Source organism: Tenrec ecaudatus, chromosome 10, assembly GCF_050624435.1.
Source record: "Tenrec ecaudatus isolate mTenEca1 chromosome 10, mTenEca1.hap1, whole genome shotgun sequence".
NCBI classification, from domain to species: domain Eukaryota; kingdom Metazoa; phylum Chordata; class Mammalia; order Afrosoricida; family Tenrecidae; genus Tenrec; species Tenrec ecaudatus.
Genome location: NC_134539.1, coordinates 72,039,773 through 72,063,987, shown reverse-complemented (window position 1 = coordinate 72,063,987; position 24,215 = coordinate 72,039,773). Strand labels below are relative to the sequence as shown.

Here is a 24,215-nt window from a genome sequence, read left to right as displayed (position 1 = left end):
CATTCACCCTGAGCGCACTCCACTCCACTTGATTGCCCACTGCGCATAATGCATAATACATCACTTGATATTTGTTTTCCTGTTTGTTTCTGTAACATCGATTCATCTTTCATTTTGGATCCCAATACAAAAAGGCATTTTCATTTTCTTCCCAAAAGATAAACAGTTGTGGCACCAGAAGTGAGTTGAGAAGAGACAGGTGAGCTGTGACCGTTACCTTGTTTTGTCTTTACAGTGATCAATTACAGAAGTGTTAGCAAGAGCAGGATGTGGGACGTTAGGAGAACTGCTTGCCGCCGGCTTATACTGAATAAAAAGGATGCTCTTCATCAGTCACCACAGTGAGGGAGCCAATGTGAAAAGAAAACAGAATGGAAGTTTAGAATATCTCATTTGTATGCTGGCTACCTTATTTCAGTCTGCATTGTCAGCCCTGCATCCTACACCTCTTGGTAATGGCCAGAAATCAAAAGATGCCTCCTGGCGGGAGAGCATTAGAAGCCCCCTCAGTCCCCGGGGACGCGTGGCGCTTTGAAGTGACCGGTGACACGCATTCATCTCTAACCCTTCTTCATCCCTTCCTTACCCCTCCCTCCCCAGCAAGAGTGCACACCAACCGAACCCCCTCCTCCGCCGTTGGGCATCTTGGGTCAAACGCTCTGCTTCCCGGGCCTGTGGCCCAGAAGTCACCTTTGTGTAAGGGGTTGCTGCGAGATTGGCTGTGACTCCCGGTGACCCGCTGTGTCAGGGATGGGTGTGGGTGCGGGACTGTGCCCACTAGGTTTTTGTGGGGTGGGTTGGGGGTGGGGAGTTTCAGAAGGAGATGACCAGGCCTTTCTTCCAGGGGTCCCTGGGTGGAATTGAATCCCTAACCTTCCTGTGACAGAGGAGTGAGAGCCCCTTTGCTCTAGCCGGGACCTAAGGGTGACGTGGGCACCTCCCAAGGCCTTGCTCGGTCAAACGCAGGTTCCACTCGAGGGAGGGCAGAAGGGGAGTCCAAGGAGGGTTCGAGGCTGGGCGACCCAGTCTCCTGCACCGATGCGCAGCGAGGAGGCTTAGGTGTGCTGGCTTTCAAAGCTGTGGAAAGCAGACGTTCTGGACAACCTCCGCATGGACAGATTGTCCCCTCGGCCCTCGGGCTTGGAGGACTTACTCCTCTGGAAGGGGGTTCGCAGGCTTCCTGTGTTCCGCTGCCGGTCCAGTTTGTCGCTGATGGAGAAGCTCTTCCTGGTGTGCGCATAGGACGCGTCGCCCGCATCCTCCGCCGAGTAGCTGTTGGCGCGCTCCGTCCTGGGCACTGCGATGCGGTTGGATTGGGCGCGCTCGGCGTTCTCGCTCCCCTGGGAGGATGGGGCGACGGCGGCCCTGCGGCCTTTGGCCTCGCTGTCCTCGCTGTCGGACCCGGGGTGGCTCAGTTCGGCTTCTCTCTCTGGGTGACAGCAAGATAAGTCCTGCGCTCTGTCCCGGACCCCTCCGGGGAAGGTGGCTCTGTCCGGGACGGCCTGCGGGGCGCTGACGCAGCGGGTGTCGATACAGTCGGTGATGCTCGTGTACTCGGCCGTTTTCACCGGCACCCCGAAGGCGGCGCCGTAGCCCCGCGTGGGCGCAGACACGAAGCTGTGCGACTTCACCATGGGGGGCTCGTCCAGGACGAAGGGTGCGGGGCCTAGGTAGCGGCTGCTCTTAGAGCGCTCCAGGGCGGGGTACACCGGGGGCTCGGCGTCCCAGGGGTTGGGGCACTCCGGGAGGTGGGGATAGTCGGACGACAAGGACCGTGTGTCCATGGAGGGGATGTCCTCAAAATCGATGCTGGGGCCCGGCGCCCTCTCGGTAGGTGCGAGGGTAGCATAGGCACCGCTCAGAGGGGCTGGGCAGGGGGCCGCGGTCGCAAAGCTGGGCTCGGTCAACCCGAGGATGTCCATGGAATGTTCCAGAGGGTCCACCGGGTCTATGTCGCAGTGGAACTCGTCCATGGTGGAGACGTAGATGTCGATGCACGACGAGGGCCTTCTGGAGTCGGGGACGATGGCCAAGGTGTTGGCAGGGGCTGCAGGAGGTTTGGATTCTTTGGACACAGAGTGGGAACTAGTGGCCCGGTGCAGGCTCAGGGACCTTTCTTTAAAAATACTCTCCAACTTTTCTATCCCACCTTTGTCTTTCACCTGGACCGAATAGAACGAATGGCTTCGCATACGGGGCATTAAGGTTGGAGAGGTTGGGGACATGGTCTCCTCACCTGCAGGGTCTATACTCTCTTGGAGCTTGAAGGCGTTCCCCTCCTGGCTATTGAAGCTGCTCTGGCGCACGATGTACGCCGCGTCTGTGCAGTCCGAGGAGGTCCGCGAGCGGATTTTATTGGACTCGGCCCGCTCCAGCCCCGTCAGGCGTTCCAGGGCAGTGGCCATGCGACCGATGAGGTCCTCGAGCTGCGCGAGCCGGATGTCCACTGTCTGGAGCGAGGCCTTCATACAGTGCTCCCTCTCATTGACTTCCTCCAGCCGCATGGACATGTTCTCCACCCTGTGCAAGAGAGGGACAGAGAGCCCATTTCATCCTGGCCAAGAGAGGGAGAGATCGCCCTTGTCACCCTGGGTGGGATGGAAGGGCTCATGGCTGTGTGGTGTCTGAGATGGGCATCATCAGCACTCCCCTAACAGGGGAAAATGTGGGGTTGGGGGAAGAGAGAGGAGAGTTGGGAGCAGAGAAGGGCGCTAACACTGCCTCTGAGAATCACAGACCCTCAATTCTTTTATTTTTCAGCTGGAAGAGGCTTTAGAAATCTGAAAGAGCGGGACACCCGACCCCTGGACGGTTACCAACGGGTGGCATGCGACGAGAGCGTGGATTCATGATGGGTGACATTGAGAAGGGCAAGAAGATTTTTGTTCAGAAGTGTGTCCAGTGCCACACTGTGGAAAGGGGGCAGACACAGACTGGGCCAAATCTCCATGGTTTGTTTGGGAGGAAGACTGGCCAAGCCCCTGGGTTCACTTACACTGATGCCGGTAAGAGCAAAGGTATCCCCTGGGGAGAGGACACAGGATGGAGTATTTGGAGAATCCTAAGAAGTACATCCCCGGAACAAGAATGATCTTTGCCAGCATGAAGAAGGAGGGAGAAAGGGCAGACTTGATAGCTTATCTCAAGAAAGCTACTAATGAGGAATGGTTGGCCACTGCCTTATTGATTATAAAATAGGAATGTCTTGTGACTTTAAAAAAATATGTGCCATATTTAAATTGCTCTCATACACCAGAATTCAGATCATGAATGACTGATAAGAATATTTTGTTTAGACAGTCTTAAATTAAGTTAAAGATTGGCTGTGGTTAAATGACTGATCAAACTTTGAAATTTTTTATAGAAATTTCTGTTCCAGCAAGTTTTATCACTGCTTTTCTCTAAGGTGTGATTGGACTTTGGGGGCTAGGTTGGGTTGGTGACATTGAATTTTTCACAAAGATGGTGAATGGCATCTTATACCCTATAGATTGATTTTACATTTAGATTTATGTATCTGATTATATGAATATATTTGAGTACTGGGAAATCTCTACACTGCCTCATGGAGCAGAACAGAGCAAGGTGTACCTACTTCAATTTGTATTCGTGAGCCTGTTTAAATGCAACAGTGGAGGATAAAGGTAGTCATGGCTGCTTTGTGGTTTTGCTTAGATGTGTTGATCTAATTAAAAGTTTCCATCTACTTCTTTTGCTGGTGCCCGGCTATCAAATGATATAGCGTCTGAGGTCTTAAAGGCTTAAAGGTAAACAAGCGGCCATCTAGCTGAGAAGCAACAAAGCCCACATGGAAGAAGCACACCAGCCTGTGTGATCATGAGGTGTCGAAAGGATCAGGTATCAGGCATCATCAGAACAAAAAATCATATCATTGTGAATGAGGGGGAGTGTGGGGTGGAGACCCAAAGCCCATCTGGAGGTAATCAGACATCCCTTACAGAAGGGTTGCAGGGAGGAGACAAGCCAGTCAGGGTGCAGTGTAGCAATGATGAAACATACAACTTTCCTCTAGTTCCTAAATGCTTCTTCCCCCTCCCCCCCTCCCCACTATCATGATCCCAATTCTATCTTACAAATATAGCTAGACCAGGGGATGTACACTGGCACAGATAGGAACTGGAAACACAGGGAATCCAGGCAGATGATCCCTTCAGGACCAGTGGTGAGGGTGGCGTTCCCAGGAGGGTGGGGGAGGGTGGTGTCAAGAGGTGGAACAGATTAAAGGGATCTACATCTAACCTCCTCCCTGAAAAGTGGGTGAAGAGAGACGTTAGACAGTGTAAGATATGACAAAATAACAATTTATAAATTATCAAGGGTTCATGAGGGAGTGAGTGGGGAGCAGGGAGACAGGGGAAATGAGGAGCTGATGCCAGAGGCTTAGGTGGAGAGCAAATGTTTTGAGAATGATGAGGGCAATGACTGTACAAATGTGCTTTACACATTGATATATGTATGGATTGTGATAAGAATTGTATGTGCCCCTAATAAAATGATTAAAAAATTTTTTTCCTGTCTAAAAAAAGAATCATCCCATCTGGAAGTTTTCAGCTGCCGATCCTATTTCTCTACAAGGGAGCTAAGTGTATGATATCAATTAAAGCTCGACTTAGAGTTGAGTCAGTGGGTGACCCCATGTGGCGTGGATAAGACTGTGCTCTGCAAGGATCTCAGTGGCTGATTGTTTCTTCTGAAGTATCTTTGCCTGGATTCCACCCTCCAACCTTTCCATTGGCAGGCCAGAACATTAACCATTCATAGCACACACACAATTGCACTAATCAAATGGGGTTTTGAAATGGATTGGGGCCCGAGTCCTACATCCTCACCGCCTCCATAGCTTAGCTATGACTTGGAGCAGGGATCAGTGACTCCAGGCAAGTATCAAAGTGTTGGCTGAACAGGCTTGCAAACAAAAGAAGATGGACGTCTTTGGATAATAACTTCAGTAAAATTTCCGAAGGTAGATATTTTTATTGAAGTGCATATGTACAATATGTATTTCATGCACTGCAGGTCTTTTATTTCACTTTTGCACAACAACCTCTATTTCTTTCTCTCATAATCTTTTTTAGAATTTAGTGCCTGTAAAGGCATGGCTCAGTGGTTATGTGTTGGGTGTTGGGCTACTAACCACAAAGTCAGCAGTTTGAAACCACCAGCCACTGTCCGAGAGGCATAGGAGGCTTTCTACTCCCGTAAAGGGTTGCAGTCTTGGAAACACACAGCGGGTGTTTCTATCCCATCCTACAGGGTAGCTGTGAGTCAGAACTGACCCATTGACAGTGGGGTTGGTTTGGTTTTGAAAGGCATTAATAAGGAGCCTGGTGACATAGTTAAACATTCACCAGCTAATAGAAAGGGTTGTGGTTCAAACCCACTCATTTACTGTGGGAGAAAAGATCTGGTGATCTGTAGTCATGAAGAGTGAGGCTGAGGAGCTCAATGGGGCAGCTCTATGTCCTGTAAAGATTAAGAGAAGCTCCTATAAAGACTCAGAGTGGCTTTAGAGGGCAGAGTGGGCGGTACCTAATAGCAAACAACACACCAACAAAGACATTGATAAGGCCTTTAAATTTAGGCACCCCCAGTTGATCTAATCTAATTCAATCCTTTCATCCAGAAAGGAGAAACACATAAGATATTTTACCAAGACAACTTAAAGTCTAGGGAAGAATCTTGGCCTCTTTTCAGAAGCCTGACTTAGAAGAAGAATGCCATTCTTCCTTGCCCTCACAAAGAGATCACAGGATATAAGGGTGCTATGGCAAAGTGTGATGAAGAAATCAGAAATATAGCATTTGGGGTCTTAAAGTGAGGTGTCAAATAAATTCATATGGAAGAAGCACACTGGGATGTGTGATCTAAGGCTTGTAAATAATAAAATCTAAGACTGGAGGAGGGGACAGTATTAGAGCTTAAATTCTGAGTCCTCGGTTTGCAGAAGGCGATGCATGACAAGGAAAGCCCGAAATCCACATGCAGGGCTCCCACGTGGATTAAGACCCCTATAAATCTCATCGGACCCTAGGCCAGGACTGTGAATAGGCTGTGACCAGACGAAGTGCACGGGAAAGTTGGTGATTCCAGACATGGTTTGGTTCAAATTTCACACCTCATAATTTGCTTTGCCTTTTGACTAATTTTGAATCTGTTCTAGTTTTTAATCATTTTTGCTTTCTTTCTTATGGAGGTTTTCCTCAATTTTATTTTGTTATTATTATTTGGTTTCCTTTTTGTTTTCTATCTGGACAGTACCTAGATTAAAAGTTTCTTAGCAGTATGGGGAGAAATGGGGAGTTAATGACAGACAGGGCAAGACAGAAGAAAAGGTTCTAAAACAGATGGTGGTGATGATGGCATAACTCTTCCTACTATGATTCAACCATTGGGTTGTTTCAGATGTGAGTTATATGTCAACCAAGCTGTTAAGAAAACAAGGCCGTAAATAATTTGAGGTGAATTCTGTAGCACCTAGCAATAAGTGCACGACCTTATTCTTTCTTTCTTTCTCACTTTCCCACCCCTTCTCTCTGGGTAACTGGCATTGACGTCCCTGGGTGGTGTGAATGGTCAGGAGTTGGCATTATATCTGAGCGGTAGGTAATGCGTCCACATGGCATAATTTTCTGGGAAACACACATTGTCCCTTTAATCTACGAGTTTCTCAAGGCCTGAGAGAGAGAGAGAGAGAGAGAGAGAGAGAGAGAGAGAGAGAGAGAGAGAGAGAGAGAGAGAGATATCTTTGGATTTTCAGCTTCCTGCTCTATTTGCCAGAAAATCACTTTCCATCATATCATTGTAAAAATGGTCTCTTTTGCAGTGATAGATGTGTATAAAATCTGTGCGTGGCTTTGAACTTCATTAATCTTGGCTGGGGACCTACAGAAATAATCATTCGGTGGCATGTGCAGGTAAGTCTATGATCCAGACTGCATTCCTTAGAGAAATAAAGGTGCAGGGACAGGAAAATGCCACTTAGGCAATTTCTCCTGAGCCACTAGGGAATATCTGAATTGGATAAGCAGACAAAATGCCACATCATGAAAAGTAGAAGTGACTACCTTCAATCTTAGCACCTTGAGTCATCTCGGCAACCGTCGTCCGTGGGCTATGTCTTTTTACACTATTTATAATTTGCTCCAGGTAGCTCTACACCTCAAATACTTAAAATTGAAAGCCACACAGGTTTCTCTAACACTCTGGGTATTCTTGAGAACAGCGATTCCCAAATGCGACATTTTGGATGTGTCAGTCTGCGATGGCATTTAGTTATTTTTTAATGAGTCCATAACAAAATAAGAAAAACGAGAAGATTAAAGTGCATTTTCCTCACACTGGATTTATTAAATTCAAAGGGTTTTCTTCCCTTTATTTTGGAGATGGTTTCCCAGCCGTCATGGCCTGCAGAACTGTTCGGGTAATGAGATAGAAAAGTGTCTAACCACTGGCATGGAACAATCTTAGCCGCTCCCACACCCGCTTTAGCTCATTTTATAGAAAGCCAAAGCAATGAAATTTGGAACCAAACCCTGGTCGTCACCACAGCTAATCCACAAGTCAAACGCATTAAGGCTGTCTCGAGCACCCACATACAGCAGGCACTGGCACGGCTTCTGGTGTTCTTGGGTGGTGTCAACAATTCATGTGCTCAGTGGCTAACCAAAAGGTTGGAAGTTCAAATTAACCCAGATGGAGGTGCCTTGGAAGGAAAGAGTGATGATCTAGCTCAGAAAAAACTAGGCAGTGGCGACTGTATGGAGCACAGTTCTACTCTGCCCACCCAGGTTTCTGTGACTTGGAGTGGCCCCAAAGGCAACTGGAAAAGTGGGAGGGCCGCTATCCACTCCTCTCTGGAAGCTACACCTGGAATCAATGCTCCTGGAAGCAGCAGGCAGGGGGTCGAACAACTAATTGAATTGGGAAAATCTGCTGCACAAGACCTCTTTAGAGAAAAAAGCAAAGATGTGAATTGGAGGACTAATATGCTCCTGGCCTGAGCCGTGGTATTTTAAATGGCCTCACATGCATGTGGAACTTGGACATCTAATCAGGAAGCCCGCAGAAGAATGGGTGTGTTTCAATTGTCAAAGTACAATCAACTGCCCATAGGAGAAACAAATCTGTCTCAGAAGCAGTATAACCAGAGTGCTCCTTAGAGGCAAAGATGGTGAGACTTTGTCTCACATAGTCTGGACCTGTTGTCAGGAGAGACCAGTCCCTGGAGAAGGACATCATGCCTGGGAGAGTGGAGCAACAGTGAAGAAGAAGATCCTCAGCGAGATGGACTGACACCGTGGCTGTCACAATGAGCTCAAGCCTGGGAGCCGTTGTGCGGATGGGGCAGGCCTGGGCAGTGTGTGGTTCTGTTGTGCGTGGGGTCAGTGGGAGTCTGAACGGACTCAATAACACCCAGCAAGCACGACCACAACAAGATGAAAGATTCTCAGGGATCCAGCTGGACCCCAACCCCATCGAGGAGTCTGGAGTTTGGTTGGGTCTGTCTTGATTTGAGTCTGGGCTAGAACTTTCTGGATTCTGGCCAGTAACGCTAATGGCATCTTGGAGTTAACTCATCAATCTAGAGTCTAACAGGGACTACTATACCCCGCTGGAGAATGCGAGCATCTGTAGGTTGTGATTGCCCCCCCCCCCCCCCCCCCCCGTCTGCCTGATTTTGTGCATAACTTCAGACAATATTCTGTTCCCTTGAAACCTTGATGAGTTCTTGGACAAGAACAATTCACGCAAGGGGTCTCTGTTTTGTGACTGGGCAGATTTAGTTGATAAAACACGCCATGACTTAAACCAGGCATGGGGACACCTTTTATTTTCTCTTTATTTTTTTTCTGCCAAGGGCCATTTGGATATTATAACATCATTTGCACTCCATACAGAATGATCAACCTAAAAATTAACCTGCTATATTTTAATTAACTCACCCCTAATTAACTCACATAACCCCTAATGTGATGGTTGGAACGGATTCTCTTCAGCGAGGTGTGTGATGTTAGTGGGTATTGAGGGTTTGGAGGGCTGTATGTGGCCAGTGGGCCAGCTGTTCCCCACCTCTTGCTGAAGTCATCCCCTGGGGACACGAGGCTATGGACCATACCGTTCTGAGGTCACTCGTATTCTCTCATCATTAGATGAGTTGAAGCGATCGTCCTTTTCCCGGAAATATTCTTCGATGCACTGCTCTTCGAAGTCATGTACTTTCTTGAGCTCTTCATCAGTTATGAAGAGTTCTGTGGAAGGAAAAATGACGGGGAGAGAGAGCGAGCCAAAGTGTGAGGCTGAGGAGTCCAAGCGAGGGTATCAGTTTGGGGGTGGGGGTGGGCTAATGGCATTCTTAATCTAAGTCAAGGAGATGAAAAGAGATCCAGCTTCTTTGCTGAATCTCACAGTAAATCCCCACCCAGTCAGGGACCTTACCACGGTTTTCCTTCTGGACTTAACATTCACCGTGGGAGTGGAGCACATGTTTGAATGATACAAGTCATAAACCCTAAACCACAGCTAAATCAAGAAAAGGGAAGCCACCCAGAGAATGGAGGTTTCTTGAAAGCCCCTCCCCCCCACCAATCTCTGAACTGAAAGGCATGGTGGACAGATACTGATGGTTAGCTTGACTAAAAGCCCTTTTGCAATTCCATTCTCCCTTTTCCACCTTGCCACTGCTGACTCTGAAAATTCAAACACATATGTTTGCTTCTAACATTCTCTGAGATTAGCAGCTCAGTTTGGCCTATGCATCGAAAGATGTCTCTTGCTGGAAGTAGTGGTGCTTTGGGAAGAGACGTGACTTTTCTGAGAGGCTAGAGAACCACAGCTACTTCTTTTTACCTTTTCTCTTTGAGGTAGTTAGTTTATTGTGCTAACCTGGCTGATAAACACATGTGGAGTTAATTGAAGGGCAGCGGGATAAATGGATTGGTGAGCCTTGCCTTTCTACTTATTGGGTCTCTTGCTTTGTTTCAGCTGACAAGGTTCACTTCCTGTAAGACATCCCCGAGAAGAAGCCACATGGACCTACCCCAGTGCAGCCCTGGGTGCTGGAGCAGCCATGTGGAGACCCCTGCCAGCACTGAGATGCTTACACATTCACTGACTCGGCTTTCCTCCTGCAATCAGCATCATAGTGTGTGTTTTGTGAGATGGAGGAGGACTTTGTGGATTGGTGTTGGTCATATGGGTTAATGGATTAATATTGGACTTGAGGGTTTGGGCAGCACTGGGTTGGGATGTTTTCTTGATGTGCACTTAACCTTTATAGAAAACTCTCTCTTATACACGAGTTTCTGTGGATGTTTCTCTGATGGACCCAGACTCACACACTCGCCTTCTCTTCTTCTTCCTGCCTTGAACGTGACTGTCGTGTCTGGAACCACAGCAGCTCTTTTGTGACCATGAGACAAGACAGCGTGATGAGCGAAAGTGAGCTTGAACAAGGAAGTACTGCGAGCCGTTGGCTGTGGCATCCTGTGTTGTTACACTTTGGGTGCTAAGTGCAAGGTCAACAGCTTGGAACCACCAGACGCTCCATGGGGAGAAAGATGAGGCTTTCTACTCCTGTAAAGAGTTATCATCTTGGAAACCCACAAGGGCAGTTCTACTTGGTCCTATAGGGCCATTATTAGTCAAAATCAACTCAGTGGCAGTGAGTTTGTTTTTATGTTTTTGTGTTTTTTTATGCCTTATTTACATCATTGTTAGCCTATCGCTACTAACGGGCCACATCAATTCTGATACAGTGGTTGAAAGGGCCCAGTGGAAATTTGAAGCATTTGATGGCCAATGAATCAGGTTCAGATAGGAGAGTAGGATTGGAAAAACAATTGGGGATGTCCTTCTTATCCTGTGACCTTGAGGTGCCGCTGGAGTTGTCTCCAATTTTTGTTAACTCCTGGGTTTCAGGTTGCTGGGAATGGGCTTTGTGAGACAGTTCAGGCTTGCCCCAAGGCCTTCGTCGGAATCAGCTGGGAAGAAATGATGACTCTGACTTCATTGTGAACCAGTCCTACACCCACAGCCACGGACTCAGGCCACCCTGCTTAGGGTTTCTGAGGCAGTAAATCTTTATGAAAGCAGACAGCCTCATCTTTCGTCCATGGACCTGATGTTGAATTTGAACCACGGATCCTGTAGTTAGCAGCTTAACCAATGCTTAACTCAGGGTTCCACCAGGGCCCCTATCAAAACCCACTGTCACTGAGTTGATTCGGACTCAGCGACCCCTTAGCACGACCTTATTCAGATTTTTCTACCACCAGGAGCATCCACTGTTAAATTGAAGGTGAGTTTTTCAAGTCGCACACAGCACCTGCACTGTTTATCTCTCCGTTAATAGGCCTAGCGAACGAAGCCATGCTGCTGTCGATTTTAATCCAGAAACAGTGAGGATGGCTCTAGGCATGGATGTAAACATGAAGTTCTTTACAGTCTATGATCAGTGATGGAGGGTAGGGGAGGAAGGGGCCAGTAGATGAAATGGCAAGAGAAGCAGGGCGGTGTCATTGGGCTGTTGCAACGATCATGAAGCAAAAGCATAGGATTTTGGAGGCAGCTAAAGGGGACAGTTGATCTAAAACTGACATTTTACACACAGAGGAGGCCAGTGTGTGAGATGGAGAAGCTGCTGGTGGTTTGATGGGTAGACCACAGGCAGAAGGGGATTCCTATGAGTTCATGGATATTTCCAAGGAAAGCACTCGCCCCTTCTGTAAACCCAAGGCCACAGTCAGCGGAAGCCTGCTCTGAGTGCTTCAGTGTCCCAGAGGGCAGGCTCCATCATTTCCCACGCATGCCTGGGTCATCCAATGTGTGTTTAACTGCAGAAGCAGCAAGCACCGATGCTGAAGCTGCCGGCAAATGCAGGAAGGGCTGGGCAAGATAAAGATGAAGATCTCCCAGAGCAGAATATGTAATGCTTCCAAGGCCTTAATAAAGATACTGATAACAAACGGCAACAATAATGAAAACTGAAAAAAAAAAGAGGGAAAAAAAGTGGTATCTGACCCATGTGAGATCAACTTAGGACAGGGTCATTGGGACAGAACCCCGTTGTAAGTTGGGGATTACCTATATTTAATATTTACTCTTCTAGCACTTTAAAGCATGTCTTATTGGACTTTCTTGGCTAGATCTAATACTCTTTTTTCCAAATGCCATTTTGGGGGAAAACCAGTCATATGTCACATTTTACAAGAAAAATGACATTTTACCCTCCAGAGTGCTTTCATCTGAGGTTCTGCAAGTTGTTGGCTGTGGCGGCAACTAGAGGTGTCTTAGGTTCTTTTAACTAGTCCACGGACAGGCTGTGAAAAGTCCCCTTTGCCTGGTTTATTAATGAATATAAAGCAGATGCCCACACCTCTGTCATCTCTTTGTGACCCAGCCACACCTCTGACATCCTTCGTCTCTGAAACGGGGAATTTGCCCCATCTGTGTTCCAGTGATGTGGAGACGCTGTCTGTTGCCTCTATGAACGGCAACGAGACAGTCACGGTCTTGGGCTTCAGGTCTGTGTCCTGTGAGAATGTGCACATGGCCGAAAACGAGTCTCCACACTGCTCGCTTCCTAAGCTCTACATCAGCGGCTCTCAACCTGTGGGTCACAACGCCATTGGGGGTCGAACGATCCTTTCACAGGAGGCGCCCGATTCATAATAGCAAAATGACAGTGATGAAGTAGCAAAGGAAATAATTTTCTTCTTGGGGGGTCACCCTCACATGAGGAACTGTGTGAAAGGGTCACGGCATTAGGAAGGTTGGGAACCACTGCTGTAGATAAATACATTTCTTTTCTCAACATTGATGGGACAACCTTTATTGGTAAGTGACTTTGGGGCCCTGGGTGAGGCCCTATCGGCACGGATTCTAAGGCTTACGAATATATTTAAGATCCAAAGAATTTTAGGGCCAAAAGTGGTCACGGAAAGTGAAACTTTGTCAAATGCAACTCACAGGTGGTGCTTTCTGCGTTATGCATAGTAACACCTTTGAAAGTCGGAACCTGTGCAAGGTGGAAAGGGATCAGGGAAAGAAGACTCAAATCTTTCCCTTAAAATGAGCCACATGAGGGTGGCAGTCCTGCCCGCTGGAGACCGTGGGAGACCCTGACACACACAGGCAAGGCCAGCGTCCTGATTCTCACCGCCTTCACTTTACAAACTCGTCTCGGGCGCATATTAATGTGGTCGAGCTTTAAGGCGGGACACCTGGAAAGTCAGAAACTCAGAACCCAGGAAGCTGCTTCGACAGACCTGCTGGAGTTTGAGTTCATCGTACTAAGAAATAACACGAGCTGGCCGTCATGGTTGGCTCTGTCCAGTTGAGTCCCGCTCAGATCAGCCCTGTGCACAAGAGAATGGCACCCTGCCTGGCCCTGCGCCAGCCTCACCGTTGTAGGCACCTCGGAGGCCCTGGTTGCAGCTACGATGCCAGTCCATCTTGTCGCAGATCCTCCTCTGTTTTACTCACCTTCTACTTTACCAAACACGGAGTTCTTGCCCAGCGCCTGGCTTCTCCCGGCAACATGTAAGTGCGTGCGTGAGCTGTGTCTCCTCCCTATCCGCACTTCTAAGAAGCAGGAGGAGGAGATGAGGTGAAGAGTACTCAGCTTCTGCTTCTGGCATCTTCTCACTAATACTGTTTCCTATGCAAATGTACCCTTCCCTCCCAAGTCCCCAGGCCCATTTTCTGTCGGCGGAAAGCAGGAGGAACTGGGTGGTCTGGGCCTGCAGCATGGCCTATTTCCAGGGTAGGGCTTTCTGTCGTGAGGGTAGCCGGGGGTGGCGCAGGATGCTTACTCAGGCCGTAGTCCCTCTCGTCAGGATCACTCTCATGCTTCCTCCATCGGCAGCACAGGTGCTGGAAGATCATGGTCATGTGGCTGAAGATGATCAGAGGTGGGGGCAGAACTGGCCTCTCATGGAACGTCATGATGAGCTGATACCTCTGAAACTTCCACACTTGGTTGGATATTGATTTTACCTCAAAAAATGTATTGCTGTAAGAGAGACGGAGAGCATCAAGTGAGAAAATCCCTCGCCCTCGGAGACTCCTCCACCAGGTGGTCTGAGGAAGGACCCACTTACTTAAAGACGGCAATGAGGAGGTTGACCAACAGGATGTTTGCCACTAAGAGGTAGCAGGCCATGATGGCGGGCACGATCCAGGCTCCAGTCTTGCAGGGAGGCAGCTGGATGATTTTCCCGTCTTCCCGGGTCTCGTTCTGCCCACAGGGAGCTGGAGGAAGTGACACAGGCAAGAAATGAGCCACCGTGGCATGACGCGACTTAAGAAAACAAAGCAAAGGGCTGATTGGAATGAAGGTTTTCAGCTGGAGGGAAAACACAGCCATCTCAAACACACAGGGGGGAAAACAAATCCCAAACCAACAAAGCAGAAAAATGGAAGCATTGTGGATAGCCTGAGGGGCCACGACTGCACAGGAGACAGCTTGCTGTCTCCTCTCCAGGTGTCCTCTGACACGAAAGGTGAGTGTGAAGCCCCCGCCTGCTCTCTCTGCCCCTTGGTCCCCAGAGGCACTTAGTGTCCCTCTGGAGCCAGCAGAGGGCTTTCCAGGGCATAGTCTGAGGAGCCAGAAGGGTCCATGGCCCTGTCACGTTACACTCAACACATGCGGTGCCGGCCGGGAGCCGACAGCTGTAACAACAGGGCGGACTATTGATTGGGAATTAGCATGGAGGCAGCTGTTAATGGCTATGAGAGTCAACCCGGGGCTCGAGCTAACGATTTGCTGTCTCCATTCACACGGAAAGAGCCAAGGAGGGCAATGCCTTGGGAAGTCTTGGGAGGCTTGCCACTCGGTACTCAGGACAGCTGGTCTCACGGAGAGGACTGAGGGACCCTCCCAGCCAGGCCCACCAGGTGCTTTTCAGGAAACAAAGTCCCAACTGCTCTGAACAATGAACCAGGAGAATGTGGGGTTGGGATGGTGAGGGTGTCTGAGGGTGGGTATTTGGGGGAGGGAAGGAGGAGGAAGTGATGGGTGGGATTGGGTGAGCTTGAGTAATGTGTGGAAGAGGTTTGCTTGCAGTTTCTGGGTAAGTTCACAGAAAGGAAGGGACAGCCACCAAGTTGACAAAGTCCCCTATCCATGTGGCCCAGGGTCACACGCCCCTAGGTGAGCAGGGACAGGCGAGGAAGGCCTGCCTCTCCGGCTCCCTTGTTAGAACAAAATGCTTTTGCGTCCACTTGTGTAAAGGCAGGGAGGGGAGGAAAGCCCAAAGCCACTCACTGCCTTCAAGTTGAAGCCACACAAAAAATAAGGGGTGCCCGAGAACCTCTTGAAACCCTGGGTGGTGCACATGATTCACACATTCAGCTGCTAACAGAAACGTCGGGGGTTCAAATCCACACACCAGTGTATCAGAAGAAAGGCCTGGAAGATCTACTTCTGGAAAAGGCCAGGGCACCGACCGGACTGCCCTGGCCCCCTCTGGTCCTCGTCCTGTGGCCACTGGCTCGAAGCCCTTGCCACCAACTGCGTTTGAGGGTCTGCCGGGGGGGTCTAGACAGTTGATAGAGAATCTACTCCCAGGCTGGGGCCCCTGTCACGGGAGCCCACTCCTCTTGGACAGTTCCTGTTGTGAGCCTGCGTGCTCTTACACTCTGGCTGCACATGGGGATCACCTGGGGTGCTTTGAAAAATACCTGTGCCCAACAACACCCCAGATGACGAAAGGTGAGTCTCTGAAGGTGCTCCAGGCAGTGTTTGTTGGTTTTAAAGTTGTCCTCCTAATTCTCATACATGAGCCAAGAAGGTTGAGACCCCTGACACTGAATTAGGCTGGAAAAATAAGGAGTTGGGTGACGTGCCCTAAGGTCTGAAATCCATCCTTTTAGCAGATTGGGGATGGTGTCATCCCAGGCCTGCAGGTTCCTGTTTGTCGTGTTCAGAAAGAGGTGGCAGGCCCTTCCTGTGGCTCTACTGGAAGGCAGTTGGGTGTTAGACAGGTGTTGACAAGCGGCTGGACTCCTTTTTCCATATTGGCATCTGTGGTACCAACCACCCCACACATCCCTGTTGGAGGGCCCGACTGGCTTCAGGATGAAGCGCAAAGTTGTCACTTCCTACGTTCAGTCCCAGCACGCACACCAGACCAGCGGTTCTCAACCGTGGGTCGCGACCCCTTTGGGGGGGTCGAACAACCCTTGCACAGGGGTCGCCCAATTCATAATAGTAACAAAATGACAGGGATGAAGTAGCAACGAAAATAATGTTATGGTTGGTGGGGGAGGGGGTGTCACCACCACATGAACAACTGTATGAAAGATTCACGACATCAGGAAGGTGGAGAACCACTACAGTAGATGGAGCTGCTTGTAGTTCCCAGAAAGACCACACTCCCTCTGCCCGGTTGATTTTGAGCCAGGCTTCTTCATTTGCTTCCCAAAGCCTCCCGGGCACCTCCTTCTCACATCCACCCTCCATCCTTCACTCTGTCTTCAGAGCTCACCTTGCTTCCTGAAAGCCAAACAGGTCCCTCACAGTGTCTAGACGGAACTTCCCTGAAGGTCTAAGGGTCCACTGGCCCTTGCTGTGTCTTCTCCCGGGGTATGGCCACTGTCATTTTACTTGCCGGTGTCCCACGCCAGATTCCCAATGGAACCTGTGTGGTATCCCAGTTCCCGGCCCAGTGCACATATCCTCACATCCATGCAAGTCCAGGGTTTGTTGACCGAACAACAGAGCTCATGTGGACATGATCTGGTAGATGGGCACTCTCAGACATGCCCTTGCCACCCCCACCTGCCTACTTACGAAGTCCAGTCTGATCCCTTGTTCTGAGTAGGTTTGGACACTTGCAGAGCTCCTTTGCAGAAGTCCCCCTCTTGCTTTGGCACAAAGCATGCATTCGTTAGGTCTCCACTGCTCCCTTGGCTGCACACAGGTCTCAGGGATCCCTTTCCCTCTCTCTCCTGCATTAGAACCTGAAATCTAAAGGCATTTGGCTCACAGAAGGCTGCAGTCTGCGGCCAGAGTCATAACTCCATCTTGAGCCCTGACACAACTGTAGCCATCTTGAATACTTTACACACTTCTTATCATTGAGCTGCCCAAGAGACTGTGACCATCCTGGAAAGCAGGGAGCAACAGTGACCGTTCGTTATATGCCTGGAAAAGTGAGTGAGGCGGTCCACCCTCGGGAAGCACAGATTAACTGGTGCACAGATTCTTTTCAGGAGAGAGAGAGAGAGAGAGAGAGAGAGAGAGAGAGAGAGAGAGAGAGAGAGAGAGATAGATTTGTCTTTTAGCCTGCTCTCGCCTGATGGACCAATGAAGAATCTGTGGTCTCCCTGACTGTTTTTCATGCAAACATGTATCAGTGATCCTTTGAAAAACAAACAATCATGACGGGTTTTAGAAAAGGTGATACCTCTTTAATCCATATATATATATAGATGTTCTTCCCATTCTGGCTGACCTTCTTCCAGTGGCATGCCCGTCCATTGCCCGCCTCCCTTTTCTCTTTGCTGCCCAATAACCAGCCTCTTCTTCACCTGCTGGAACATCGTGATAAGAGCCCTGGTGGTGTAACGGGTATGCGGTGGGTTGCGATCCGGTACCAGCAGCTCCATAGGAGAAAGGCGGGGCTTTCTATTCCTGTAAACTGGACGGTCTCAGAAACCCACAGGGGGTCACTTAGAGTCACCATTGACTCGGTGACTGTGGGAATTTTCTTTATTTTTTGGGTAACATTATGGTAGTTTCTGTGTAGGACCCACCTGTCCATGGAGCTTCCCCTCCCTGCCCAACCCCTTTTGCTGACTGTGAAGGGGGTTGCCTCCTGGTGGGCTCTTCCAACAAGCAGCAGCAGCAGAAATAATGAAGTTTACAGAGAGGTGACCCCTCATCTCCATTTATTGACTCTCTTTCCCTCAATGCCATTGAGTCAATTCTGACTTATAGTGACCCTATAGGCTATGGTAGAATTAAACTGCCCCTGTGGGTTTCCAAGATGATAATTCTTTATAGAAGCAGATGGCTTCCTCTTTCTCCCGAGGAGCAGCTGGTTTTGAACTGCTGACCTTCTGGTTAGCAACTGAATGTGTAACCACTACATGGCTTCACTTCAGAGAAGGTGAAATACACTTATGAGGGCCAGAGTTCATCCAGCTTTTTCTTCTGACTCCTGAGTGAGGGCCATGTAGGCTCTGAGCAGCGCAAACAGTTAAGCATGTGACTACGAACGGAAAGATTGGCAGTTCAAACCCACCCAAAGGTGCCTGGGAGGAACATCCTGGAGATCTATTTCTGGGAGAAAAGGAAACCCTCTTGTCCTCTGACACACACAGGGTCACCATGAGTCAGAGTAGACTCAACCACAATTGCTTTATGCAGCCACTTCCTCCTCGATGCCCCTAGTTTGTTAGGGAGGAAACCCGGGAGAACAGTAAGCTTTCTCTTGCTTCAAGTAACTGTTAGGGTGACTGCAGCCTACAGATAGTATAATCGACTGCGTCCTTCTTGTCAACTCCTCAAAGCCAAACCTAACTAAGCCACTGCCATTCAATAGAGTAGACTGCTCCAGGGGGTCCCCGGGTTTTTCTTAAGGTAGCAAATCTTTAGGGAAGCACACGGCTGTATCTTCCGCCCATGAAGAGGCTGGGGAATTCCAACTTCCGACCTTACAGTTAGCAGCTTGACACGTAACCACAGCCCCAGTAGAGCTTCTTTAATTCCTCAAAGGCCTCTACTTATTAAAAAAATGGACCAACTTAAAAATATGTGTATTCGATTTGATATGGTTGGCCCTGGCAGTATCCAGCCTACCGTATGGGGCATTTATTTATTTTACCTTCCCCCACTTTTTATTCCTCACCTATTCCAGAACCCACTGCCATTGCAAGTCCATTTCTATGCATATCAATCTTATCTAGTGCTTACTAGGCTGTAAATATTTATGGGAGCAGGCAGCCTCACTTTGTCCTGACAAGTGGAGAATTGAACCACCAAACTTCCAGTTTGCAGTCCAACACTAATCCACAGGGCCACTGGAACATGCATGATAGTCATGCAGCTCTAGATTCAAACCCCGATGCCACCATCTTCAAATGCAGACATGGGTCTTTAGCTCACTCCTTAAATATCAGCTCCTCCATCTGTGAAATGGGGATAGTAGCAGTGCACACCCATGACGTTGTTGAGATCAGTGAATGAGATAATGCATAATTAAGTTATCCCTTCATTAACATTAGCCGGTGTCATCCTCATTTTTGTTTTGTAATGAGCAGACTTCGAGTCTTCTCAAAGTCAGGGACTATGTCTTTTTCTTCTTTGTTTCGCAATCATTAAGCATAGTGTTTGTGCATCGGGGTTGTATCCTTTCATCGTACTTATTCAATTTGTATGCTGAGCAAATCAGAGAAACTGGATGATATAAAGAAGACAGCGGCATCAGGATTGGAGGAAGGCTTATTAACAACCTGAAATGTGCAGGTGGCCCAACCTTGGTAGCTGAAATTGAGAAGGACATGAAGCCCTTGCTGATGAAGATCAAGGACTGCAGTCTTTGCTGTGGATTGCAACTCAATTTAAAGAAAACAAAATGTCTCACAAGTTGACCAATAGGTAAAATCATGATAAATGGAGAAAGGATTGAAGTATTCAAGGATTTAGTCTTGCTTGGGTCTACAATCAATGCTCAAGGGAGTAGAAATTAAGAGATCAAATGACCCATTACACTGGGTAAATCTGCTTCACAAGACCTCTTTAAAGTGTTGAAAAACCAAGGCTGTCACTTTGAGGACTAAGATGTGCCTGACACAAGCCATGGTAGTTTCAATCCCTTCAGATGCACACAATTGGGCATTGTGTAAGGAAGACCGAAGAAGAATAGATTCTTCTGAATTATCATGGTGGAGAGGAATATTGAAAGTACCATGGACTGTCAAAAAGAACAAATCTATCTTGGAAGAATATAGTCAGAATGCTCCTAGAAGCAAGGATGGTGAGACTTAATCTCAAATAACTTAGATGTGAGCTATTAGGAGAGGGAGCACACACATCCCATCACCTGGATTCTGTAGCAACAGGTACAGCATCAATGACCTAGATGGTCCTTGCAACAGTGGCAATGATAATAAAAATGAATCATTACGGATCACAGTATTCACTTGACAATATTGCCAACGAAGTAGGAGACATTATGTGCAGCAGCAGTTTGTGTAATGACTTCTAATGATGTCCGTGTTCTTGTTATTTATCTGCCCTGGAAAGTGCTGTGACTCAAGCTCACAGATGTCTACTGCTGCGGAAGACTGACTAGGTGCCCAGAAGTCCTGATAAGAGGCTGATTTCTTGGCGTGGGGGAAGGAGGGAGGGGAAAAAAAGAGGATCCGATCCCAAGGGTTCAATGGAAAGTAAATGTCTAGAAAAGGACAATGGAATACACGTACAAACATGTCAGATATAATTGATGTATGGATTGTAACAAGAGTTGTAGGAGCCCCCGGTAAAATGATTAAAAGAAAAGAAGCTGACTTCAGGAGGGTATGCCATTACATTGTCACGTGGCACCAACCATTATATAAGAGCTCGTGTTTCCAGGGACATCCCCCAGGTCCCACACACCAAGATGGCATGGGGCACAGCCTACTTGGACATGCAGACTATGGCTACGATTATAGTTTCTGTGTTTGAGACCTGACGCTTGTGTGGGGTTTCTCCAAAGTCTCTTTCAGGAAGTCAGTACACTGTCACCACCACCTTCCTTTGAGGTAGCAGGTTGTGGTCTCTCTCTTTGTGGGTGATGGTCAATGTAGAGTCCCGCTAGTGGTTTAAAGCTGGTTCCATCTGTCTGTAGCATTCATTTCCCCTTCCTCTGATACAAGTTTTTGTTTCCCTTTGTGGAACCGCTCTTCCTTCTCTCTTCCCAGGATGCTTGGATCCAGATCTAGGAGTGTAATCAGCAGGTTTGATCCACTCTTTGTGGTGATTGGCTCAGGGAGGGACATGTGACCCAAGTCACATCTGAGTCAAGAAACTTCAGTGTGGGACTTCTGCCGGAACTGGTGTAACTTAAAAGCTCTTTCTTTAAAATGAAATATACAGCTGCCAGCTAGAGAGGGACAGAGTAACACCATTACCTAGAACAGAGGTGGAGTCTTGACCTAGTCAGTCTAAATTCAGCCCTCATCAGTTAAACAAGGAATACCTGAGTGGAGCAAATTGTTAACACACTCGCTGCTAACCAAAGGTTTGGAAATTTGAGTCCTCCCAGAGGTGGCATGGAAGAAAGTCCTGGTAATCTACTTCTTAAAAACCAACCACCGAGAACTCCGTGGCACACAGCGCTCCTCTGACACAGTGGGGTAGCCATGAGTTAGGGTCAAGTTGATGCCAACTGGGTATTTCAATCATCAAAATAAACAAACTGCCATCAATTCCGTTTTGACTCATAGAGATCCTAAGAACTGCCTCTTTGGGTTTTTGAGACCATACATCTTTATAGGAGTAAATAGTCACATCTCTCTCCCTTGGGACAGCTGGGGTTTGAACTGCTGCCTTTGTGGATAGCAGCCCAACAAGTAACCAACTAAGCCACCAGGGCAAACCATACAATCCCAATGTACTAGCACCCATTTGAATTGGGTTTCTGTCCCTTGCCAACAAGTGTTATATGATCATCTCCCAACTCCCAGACCCTGTGCACAGCCAAGGGGAAAAAAAATGATGTGTTGACATTGTGACATGCCACTCCTGAGAGGTTGCATTTTGAAATGGAGTCTTGGAGTGGTAGAGCCAGATTGGAAGAGGCAACAAGAAAATGGAAATCAGTGCCTGAGATTGAATCAAACAGTGTCAAAGTTTCAAGGGCCTGAGACTACTGTGAACATGGGCTACTATTCTATTTTTTTTCTCTCCTGTCTCTTGTATTAACGTTTAATGATTTTCATTGTATATGTGTTTTATGTCCTGGTTAGGTTAATTCCTAGGTATTTTAATGATTTGTGGGCCATTGTAAATGGTACCTCTTTATTGTTTCCTTTTGGGAGAACTCTTTGCTGGTGTAGAGAAACCCAACTAATTTTTGTGTGTTGATCTTACACTTTATTCTGCAAAATTGCACACTTTTCTTGTGGAATATTTAGGGCAGTGGTTCTCAACCTGTGGGTCGTGACCCCTTTGGGGGTTGAACGACCCTTTCACAGGGGTTGCCCGATTCATAATGGTAGCAAAATTACAGTTATGAAGTAAGAACAAAAATAATTTTATGGTTGAGGGGTGGTCACCACAACACGAGGAACTGTATGAAAGGCTCGTGGCATTAGGAAGGTTGAGAACCACTGATTTAGGGTCATCTATGTATAGGATGAAGCCGCTCTGGTGACACTCTGGGATAGGTATTGGACTGCTAATTGCAGGTCAGTGGTTCAAACTCACCAGCCACTCTTCAGGAGCAAAATGAAGCTGTATGCCTCCATAAAATTTATATGTTCAGGAACATCACATAAGGTTGCTATCAGTTAGAATGGACCAGATAGTAGTGGATTTGGTTTGGGTTTTATATATACTTAACTCACTACCATTCAGTCCGTCCAACACATATTGATCCTACAGGGCCCTTGTGGGTTTCAAGACTATAAGTCTTTATGTGTAGGTCATGTCATTGGCAAATGCAGCTAGTTTTATTTCTTTCTTTCTAATTTGGATATTTTTATTTCTCCTTCTGTCTTATTGCTCTGATTAGACCTTCCAATAAAATGTTGCATAAGAATGGTGAGCATGGGTATCCTTGTTTCCTTCTTGTTCCTCTTGGTCTTTTCTTGTTGAGTATAGTATTGGCTGTTGGTTTTGCATATATATATATATATATATATATATATATATCCTTAATTATATTGAGAAATCTCCCTTCAATTCCTATTTTGCTGAGAGTTTTCATCACAAAAGAATGTTGACTTCCATGGAATGCCTTTTTCTGTATCAATTAATAACATCTAGTTCTCAGCCTTTGCTTCATTGATGTGGTAGGTTACATTGTTTGATTTACTAATGATGAGTCATTGTATAATCCTGGTCTGAATTCCACTTGATTGGAGTATATGATCCTTTACATCTGTTGGTTACTTGCTGACATCTGTTGGTTAGATTTTGTTCAAAAGTTTACATCCATATTTATAAGTGATATTGGCCTATAATTTCCTTCATGGAGATGCGTTTGCCTAGTTTGGGAATCAGGATTATGCTTCCTTCCTAGAAAGATTTCGGTAGTGTTCCTTCTGTGACGATTTTGAAGAGATTATGTAGGATTGGTGTTAATTCTTCCCTGAATGCTTGGAAGAATTCTGCAGCGTAGCCATCTGGTCCTGGGCTTTCTCCTTTCCTTTCTTTTCAGTCGGAAGTTTTAAAAATGACAGCTCAAATCTCTCTTTTGTAAAAATTCATTTTATTGGGGGCTCATATAATTCTTATCACAATCCATACATACATCAATTGTATAAAGCACATTTGTATATTCGTTACTCTTGTCATTCTCAAAACGTTTGCTTTCCACATAAGTCCCTGGCATCAGCTACTCATCCCCCCCCACTCCCCCTTCCCCCTTCCCTCATGAACCCTTGATAATTTATAAATTATTATTTTGTCATATATTACACTGTCTGATGTCTCCCTTCACCCATTTTTCTGTTGTTCATCTCCCAGGGAGGAGGTTATATGTAGATCCTTATAATTGGTTCCCCCTTTCTACCCTACCTTCCTTCCACCCTCCTGGTATCGCCATTGTCACCACTGGTCCTGAAGGGATCATCTGTCCTGGATTCCCCGTGTTTCCAGTTCCTATCTGTACCAGTGTGTATCCTCTGGTCTATCCAGATTTTTATGGTGGAATTGGGATCATGACAGTTGGTTGGGAGGAAGCATTTAAGAACTAGAGGAAAGTTGTATGCTTCAGCATTGCTACACTGCACTTTGACTGGCTCGTCTCCTCCCTGCGACCCTTCCGTAAGGGGATGTCCAGTTGCCTACAGATGGGCATAGGGTCCCCACTTCACCCCCCCATTCATAATGATATGACCTTTTGTTCTTTGATGCCTTGTGATCACACAGGCTGGTGTGCTTCTTCCGTATGGGCTTTGTTGCTTCTCAGCTAGATGGCTGCTTGTTTACCTTCAAGCCTTTAAGACCCCAGATGCTATGTCTTTTGATAGCTGGCCAC

General features: G+C 47.4%; 1 protein-coding gene and 1 pseudogene across 4 annotated transcripts in view; one reads left to right on the top strand and one right to left on the bottom strand.

Moving 5' to 3' along the window:
• Positions 1 to 1,055: 1,055 nt before the first annotated feature.
• Positions 1,056 to 24,215, bottom strand: part of TRPM3 (transient receptor potential cation channel subfamily M member 3) — a 1,016,950-nt gene continuing 993,790 nt past the window's right edge. For all 4 annotated transcript variants that reach the window (XM_075559069.1, XM_075559071.1, XM_075559072.1 and 1 more), the window contains 4 exons: positions 14,121 to 14,271; positions 13,833 to 14,032; positions 9,137 to 9,269; positions 1,056 to 2,520 (listed from right to left, as the gene is read on the bottom strand). In XM_075559069.1, the coding sequence (XP_075415184.1) occupies positions 1,056 to 2,520; positions 9,137 to 9,269; positions 13,833 to 14,032; positions 14,121 to 14,271 (1,949 nt within the window). The remainder of the gene's footprint in view (positions 2,521 to 9,136; positions 9,270 to 13,832; positions 14,033 to 14,120; positions 14,272 to 24,215) is intronic.
• On the top strand, positions 2,852 to 3,198 carry LOC142460197 (cytochrome c-like; annotated as a pseudogene).